Consider the following 8,473-nt stretch of genomic DNA (forward strand, 5'->3'; position numbering starts at 1 on the left):
CACCCGTTCTTCCAGGGCAAGTTCCTGAGGTTGCGCCACCCGTTCTTCCAGGACAGGTTCCTGAAGTTGATGAGACGCTTATGCGGGTAATGAGACAGATGAAAACTGTGGATTTGGAGACTTTTGGGGGAACAGTAGACCCTGGAGCGGCCTATAATTGGAATTATAGGCTGGCTTCATGTCTACAGACTATAAATTGTCCGTTGCGCCTTTGCCTTAATATTGAAGAGTTGTATTTACGTGGGGATGCATTAGTATGGTGGGATGGAGTGCGATCGATGCGTGATGGCGACATGATCTATGAGTATTTCCTCATTGCATTCGACAAGAAGTACTTTCCCAAAGAAGCGTTGCACCAGAAGAGGAATGCTTTTGAGCACCTGAGGCAGGGTACTAGGAGTGTCAGGGAGTACGAGCGGGAGTTTTGCCAACTCTGCTTGTTTGCTGGTAATAATTTCGATCAGGAAGACTTGATCAGGAGGTTCTTAGATGGTATGCGAGTCGATCTCCGCGGCAGGTGCAGTATGGTTACTTATACCAGTTTGGAGGATCTGGTAGAGAAGGCTGTTGTGCAGGAGGCATGTATTGCAGAGGAGTAGAAGTACTCTAAGGCTCCACCTAGGACTGGAAGAACTACGGAGCCACAGAAGAGGAATTGGGACCAGTCAAACATCCAGTGCTTCTACTATGGAAAGATGGGGCATTTGAGTAGGAATTGTCGGAGTAATCCAATGGGTGCACGGGCAGGACCAGCAGGACCAGCGGCACCAGCAGCACAAACAGCACCAGTAGCACGGGGAGCGCAGGCAGCACCAGCTACAGCATACGCACCAGGAGCTTGCTTCACTTGTGGCCAGTTTGGCCATATCTCTCGGTTTTGCCCGACTAAAGGGCATGGGGCCAAGCGTCAAGCCATCACTCCGCGTGTTTATGCTCTAGGAGAGGCCAATGGAGCTGAGCTGATAGCCGGTATGTATCTTTATCATACTCGTATGTTTTTGAGTAATTGTTTTTTGGTGGATATCATGTGTAGTTAGAAAAGAAAATTGTGTGTAGGATCGGTTTCTTTTGGAGGTGAGGTAGCTCACACTCTATTCGACACGGGAGCTTCTCACAGCTTCGTGAGTTCGCGTTTGGCTAAGTCTTGGCCTTTTCGAGGTGTCTTTGAGCCGAAGGTAAGCAGATTCAGACAGCCGGTACTGAGAGATTGGGGACCACTGGTGTTCATCGAGATGTACAAGTCCTACTGGGAGGAGTCGATTTCATAGGAGACCTAGCAGAGATGGAGATGGATTACTACGATTTCATACATGGGATGGATTGGCTGTCACGGCATCAAGTGGTGCTAGATTGCATGCGAGCGAAAGTATATACTCCTAGAGGAGATGGAAATATATCATTCCCATGCATCCATGCTTACCGAGGAATTTATGTTGTTTCCATGTTGCATGCTGAAGACTTATTGGAGAGAGGAGCAGAGGGATTTCTGGCGACTATTTCGATGGCTAAGGATGATGGACATCCTGAGCTGCAGGATATTCCAGCAGCTGCAGAATTTCAGGATGTATTTGAGGCCTTAAAAGGGCCACCACCAGCCAGAGGAGATGTTCTTAGTATTGAGTTGGAACCAGGGACAGCACCGGTTTTGCGGGCTCCATACCGTTTAGCACCAGCAGAGATGGCTGAACTGAAAATGCAGTTGGAGGAGTTATTGAGTAAGGGTTTCATCATACCTAGTACTTCACCGTGGGGAGCGCCGGTATTGTTTGTCAAGAAGAAAGATGGGAGTTTCAGACTTTGTATCGACTACAGAGGTTTGAACAAAGTGACCATCAAGAATAAGTATCCGCTTCCCCGTATCGATGAGTTATTGGACCAGTTGCAGGGAGCTTCATGGTTTTCAAAAATTGACTTGGCATCGGGTTACCACCAGATTGCGATAGCAGATGAGGATGTGCGGAAGACGGCTTTCCGTACCCGTTATGGACATTATGAGTTTGTGGTGATGCCATTTGGGTTGACGAATGCACCTGAAGCATTCTTGAAGCTTATGAACGATGTGTTTCGCGAGCACTTGGATAAGTGTGTGATTTTTTCATCGATGATATCTTGATCTATTCTCGGAGCAGAGAGGAGCATGCAGAGCATCTGCGGATTGTGTTGGATAAGCTCAGGGATCATCAGCTGTTTGCCAAGCTGAGTAAGTGTAGCTTCTGGCAGAGGAAGATTGAATTTTTGGGTCATGTTATTTCAGAGGCAGGAGTTGCAGTAGATCCGTAGAAGATTACTGCAATATCAGAGTGGCCTACACCTAAGAGTGCCACCGAGATTCGTAGCTTTCTGGGTTTAGCTGGAGACTACAGAAATTTTGTGAAGGATTTTACCAGTATCGCGAAACCGATGACACGGTTAACAAGCAAAGACACCAAGTTTGATTGGACAGATGCTTGTATGGAGAGCTTTACTGAGCTGAAACGAAAGTTGACAGATACGTCAGTGTTGGTACTACCGAGACCGGGGGTACCTTATAAGGTTTATACAGATGCGTCAGGTACTGGTTTGGGTTGTGTATTGATGCAGGATGGTCATGTTATTGCTTATGCATCACGTCAGTTGAGGCCTCACGAGGTCAACTACCCTACTCATGATTTGGAGTTAGCAGTAGTTGTTTTTGCGCTAAAGATTTGGAGGTCCTATTTGTATGGAGAGAAAGTTCAGATCCTCACGGACCACCAGAGTCTGAAGTACATATTTACTCAGGTGGACCTAAATCTGAGACAGCACAGATGGATGGAGTTGTTAGCAGACTACAACCTGGATATTATGTATCATCCAGGTAAGACCAATCAGGTGGCAGATGCCTTGAGTAGACGCAGGAACGATGTTTCAGGAACCAAGGAGGTTCAGGAGCTGACTGCCGGTCTTGAAGCATTGGAGCCGGTAGATTTATTATGGAGGATACGCAGAGCTCAGGATAGTGATGATGCTTTGGTTAAGCAGATTGAGATCGAGAGTATTGGATATCATACAGCTTTGAGTGGGATGTACATGTACCGGAACAGAGTCTGTGTGCCAGATGATAAGCTGTTAAGGAAGGAGATTTTACAGCAAGCACATAATTCGCGTTTTTCGATCCACCCAGGAAATACCATGATCTACAGAGATTTGAAGTGCTACTACCAGTGGCCTTGTATGAAGAAAGATGTGGCTACATTTGTATCGCGGTGTCAGACATGTCAGATGGTTAAGGCTGAGCATCAGGTGCCTAGCCGGTTATTGCAGAACCTGCCGATGCCAGAGTGGAAATGGGACATGGTGACTATGGATTTTGTGTATGGGCTTCCGGTAACCTTTGGTGGGAGGAATGCTATTTGGATGATCGTGGATAGACTTACCAAATCTGCTCATTTCATAGCGATAAAGAAAACAGACGGAGCCGATCAGTGGGTGCAGATTTACCTTACAAATATTGTGAGGTTAAATGGAGTTCCTGTCAGTATTGTATCGGATAGGCATACCAATTCACATCTACATTCTGGAGAGCATTTCAGAAGGCGCTTGGGACAAAAGTTCATATGAGTACAGCCTATCATCCGCTGACAGATGAACAGTCAGAGAGGACTATTCAGACATTAGAGGATATGCTTAGGACTTGCGTCCTGGATTGGGAAGGAAACTGGGGAAAGTATTTACCTATAGCAGAATTTGCCTACAACAACAGCTATCATTCGAGTATTGGGATGGCACCATATGAGGCAGAAGTGGGAGAGCGGCGAGATTTAGAACAAGCAATGGTTCATGAAACAGTAAAGCACGTGAAGATGCTTAAGACTCGACTTAAGGAAGCCCATGACCGCCAGAAGAACTATGCAGATAAGCGCCGTAAGGACTTGGAGTTTAAGGTAGGAGACTTAGTGTACCTGAAAATGAGGACATTCCAAGGAGGATCTAAGACTCGGAAGCAAAAGAAGCTTAAACAGAGATATATAGGACCATACCCAATTGTGGAGCGGATTGGAGCAGTGGCTTACATATTGCGGTTATCAGCAGAGTTGTCAGATTTCCACGATGTGTTCCATGTGTCAGTTTTAAGGAAAGTTGTGAGAGAACCAGAGCTCATTTTGCAGCAGCCACCCAGTGATCGTGAGAAAAATTTGTATGCACCTTGTCAGCCAGTTGAGATTTTAGATCGGCAAGTGAAAGCTGTTCAGGGGATGATGACCAGTTTAGTTAAAGTTCGTTGGGAGAGAGACGGGATCCAAGAGGAAACCTGGGAGGCCGAGACTCAGATGAGGATTGATTATCCGGAGCCTTTTTTCAGGACAATATTGGACAGTCGGTTCAGGAGCCGAATTCGGGGACGAATTCCCTATTGGTGGGGGAGAATTGTAACGATCCAATTCCGCAGGCTCAGCAAAGCCCAATCAATTTGCAGGAAACCTTAGGTGAGTTCCTATTTAAACAGAGCTAGCTTATTAGTTTATTCAGAAAAAGTCTAAGGGGTCGAACCTCTGCAGATTTTGAGCCGTCAGAGAGAGATATTGGCGAACTGTTTCAGCCACCGTCGACTGAGATCAGATCCGTCACGCCGCCGCCGTCTCACGCCCTAGGTAATCCGCGAACCGCCTTTTCCGATTGGTTAAGTGTTGGTCGTTTAGTAAATCGTCGATATCTCTCTAACCATAGGGTTTCTTGCGATTTCGAGGCCACCAGCGTGTTCGTGACGTCGAGACGAGTCTCGGGCAAGAGTTTCAGCCGGAGAGCCGCCGCGACGCGCCCACACGCGCAGGAGGAAGATTCGCGCGTGAATCTCACCCGCCACCGTCTCCGCCGGACGTTCGCCGGAGCCACCGCAGCCGGCCACCGTCTGTTCACCGCCGGGAAGCCGCCACCGCATCACTGCCGCGTCTCCGCCGCCATCGGTGATTTGCCGGTAAGCCACCGTTGTTGTTGGCCGCCGCCGGCGACCGGTCTCCGGCGACTCGCCGGTAACTCGGTGACTCGGCCGAGTCGACTCAGCGAGTCAAGCCGTTGACCAGTCAAGCCGGTTTGGTTTGGTTTGTTCAATTGATTTTCGGTTTGATTGGTTATTGGGAATTGATTCCCGGTTTGGATTAAACCGATTTGAAATCGATTTGAATCTGGTCCAGTTGAAATCGAACTCGTTTAAGGAAAACCGGGTGTTCAATTCGATTTCAATTTGGTCAAGGGTTGACCGGCTTGGGTTAGAGTTGACCGGGTTGACCTTTGACCAGTGGGTTGACTTTTTGACCAGATCGCCGGTTATCCGTTTTGGACCGTTCGAAAGGCATTCTGACTCGATTTTTCGCCCTGATTTCAGATTTGGGGTTTTTTTGAGCAGCTGGAGTTCATAGCTATCACTCTTTCACATTGCTAAGGTGAGGGTCTAATCCGTAAATCTCGTACCAGTATAGAATTCTCTCTATCGTAGTTTAGATTTCGAATCATGATCCGTCTGTTTGAATTGAGTCTGTTTGAGTCTTGATTGTTAGTTAGTTCATTCATTGTAAACTGGAACTAGGGGTCTAGAGGATTCAACCGTTGATTTGATTGTATGATGTTAAGAGATGCGATATATATATTTATGTATACATAGTTATGAGTAGGGACTATGTGAGTGGGCGGGGGTCCAGAGATGTCTGGACTAGCGACACAGCTTTGGTGGGCGCGGGCTCAGTGACGTCTAGGATAGCGACGCAGATTGTGTGGGGCGTGGGTGCAGAGACGTTTGCATTTGACGCAGCTTTGGAGGGCGGGGTACAGAGACAGACTGTACTAGCGACGTAGCGTATGTATATATATATCCGTATGAGGAGATGCGGGGTGTATGGACTAGCTATATGCTATCATCGCATTGTTTGTCTTGTGTTTGTGTGATGCTTTAGGCGTCTTGTTTTTTCATGTTAGAGCTAAACTTTTATAGTGGGAGTTCTATTACTCAAGTCAGTGGTTTGCGTGTTTAGCATCCCATACCTCACGGAGTAACTCACATGTTAGTCACCCCTCCTATTCCTTCCCCTTTCAGATGAGACTGGCGAGCAGGAGTGATTGCTATCGGACTGGTGCTTTGGGAGTTTTATTTCTGTCTTTTTCGGACTTGCGGATTTTATGTTTTTATCGATATTTTCGGGATTTATTATGTTATTTGGATTTATGGCTATTTATTGGATTTACGACTTTGGAGTTAACTTATGAGAAGTAATAAACGGAGATTTCAGACTTTTTATTTATTTAAGTATTTCGGAAAATACGGGTGTTACAAAACTTTTTAAATTTCTGCCCGAACTGTTATAACCAGAAAATTAAAATGAAAATATTCTATAGAAAAGGGTCATATAAAACAAACAAGTTGACAAAAAAAAAAAAAGACAAACAAAATTAATAAACAAAACAAATGGTTGGAAAAGAAAACTTACAATAAATAAAAGCACCACCTCCAAAACAGCCATTAACATAAAAGTAGTATAAAAAGACTATTCTGATATGCAGCCGAGTCACTAGAAAGTTAATAACAATGTTGGGTTTTTTAAATATATCAACTATTTTAACCACATCTTCACGGTCATGACAAAAAAAATTGGGTATATGCAGTTTTTTTCACTAACTCTACCAGTTTCATTAATAAAATCAATACTTTAGGTTTTCAAGTAAATAATCCTATGATTCACTACAAATTCTTACACTCACAAACATGGTAGGATCCAGGCAGTCCAGTGAAACATTTGCCTTGATCTCCAAAAACTTTTACAAAAATTTTGCATAAGAATAGATCCCAATAATGAAAAAAAAAATTACTTAGATTTTTAAGATATCTTTCAATCCCCCAAAATCTCAATCCAGCCAGTCGTGAATGATTAAAACAAAAATCATGATAGTATTAAAACTTAGATTTTTTTTGTTTTACCCATTATCACACTATTTGATCAGAAAGAAAACAACTAATTATATCTATTCATGATATATTTCACTTACTAATATACTTTTTCTTTTACCAAAACTATTGTAAATCTTAAGATTGCAAAATTTATTTTGAGTACATGAAGATATTTTGTTCAAGCGATGCGTAATAATCCAATAATCCAATAATCCAAAGATATAATATGTAATTTAGTTAGCTTTAATTTTAGTTTTGTGCATTTAAAAAAAAAAGCATAATTTTCAAAATTAATTCAACAGTAAATTAACACTAATAAACTGCTATATATTATGTTATATTTGAAAAAATACTTTTTAATACTATTTTATTATATTTAAGATAAATTTTATTACTATTCTCACAATAATTTTTTACCTATTTAATGAAGAGAAACACAACTTCAATTCTACTGATGCCAAAAAAAAAAAAACCTTCAATTCTACTGTAACATTTTGGGTCGAGTCTAAAAAAATCCATTTGCTAGAGATTTCAAAAAGAGAAACATAACTAGTTCCCAAAACAAAGAGACTAAGTGAAGTCCTCCCAAAACAAAATCCCGCCTGCCACCTTTACGCCGTCAACTTGCTCCGCTGCAGAACACCCGCCTCCGTCGTCTCCTGTCACCGACTGTTGTCTCTAGTGTCCAAGTCATCGATACCAGGACCCTAGTCTCCGCCTTCTCGAGTTTCCTGACTTTAACCACATACAATCTCATCAAGTCATGCCGAGTCGTGGCATAAGTGACTATCATGACCGCATGGCATATAGTGCTAGAACGGGCCAATGGGCGGTGAGAGGATAGTCACAAAGGAAGCTGTGGGACAGTATCCTAACATGAGGTATCCGCAGGACTGGCCAACGCGAGGTGCGATGTCTGTGAGCGAGTCCTAACTCATGTTGTAGGCACAGGTGGGTAACCCACAAATTGATAATTGGTGGAAGCAAGCGGAACCCTGAAAACAAAGAGAATGGATTTTTATGATGCAAATATAAACAAATATGAATAAGAATAACAATGATAATATGAATAAAACAAATAGGAAAGAGATAGATAGGATGGAGATGAGATCTTTATTGTTGGATGTGTATCACTCTCAATAAAGATCGATGGATGGAAGATGGATGAAGATGGAACCGGTCTTGATGGATGTGTATCACTCTCAATATCGATTAATGGATGGAGATGGATGATGGATGCCACAAATATCTATGGAAGGGATCCTTGATAAGTCAAGTTGCTTTAGAGCTGTTTCTTACAACACTCTAAAGACTCAGAACAATAGTTATAAGAAAACTAGAAAACAAAATATTTCATAATACTTTCAAGATGGGGGGTGCTTTACAATGATGGACGACTGGAAATTATATAGGCTCTCCTAGGGGACTCTAGACAAGACCAAATGGTCAAAAACAATACAAGGAAAGAAAATAACTTGAAAATAAAGTTTAGTCTTCAATGGAAAAATATGGCCGTTGGAATGAGATTTGCTTGGCCATAAATGAGGAACTTGATTCCTCTTGAACCTGGACGGTTTG

The 8,473-nt window shown here is 43.2% G+C and overlaps 1 protein-coding gene across 1 annotated transcript; it reads left to right on the plus strand.

Moving 5' to 3' along the window:
* Positions 1-695: 695 nt before the first annotated feature.
* LOC125591855 (DNA-binding protein HEXBP-like) lies at positions 696-1,268 on the plus strand. The gene is made up of 2 exons (XM_048766730.1): positions 696-969; positions 1,057-1,268. Exons 1-2 carry the CDS (start codon positions 696-698, stop codon positions 1,266-1,268), a joined length of 486 nt encoding a protein of 161 aa, XP_048622687.1.
* Positions 1,269-8,473: the final 7,205 nt, after the last annotated feature.

This window comes from Brassica napus, chromosome C8 (assembly GCF_020379485.1).
Source record: "Brassica napus cultivar Da-Ae chromosome C8, Da-Ae, whole genome shotgun sequence".
Taxonomy (NCBI): domain Eukaryota; kingdom Viridiplantae; phylum Streptophyta; class Magnoliopsida; order Brassicales; family Brassicaceae; genus Brassica; species Brassica napus.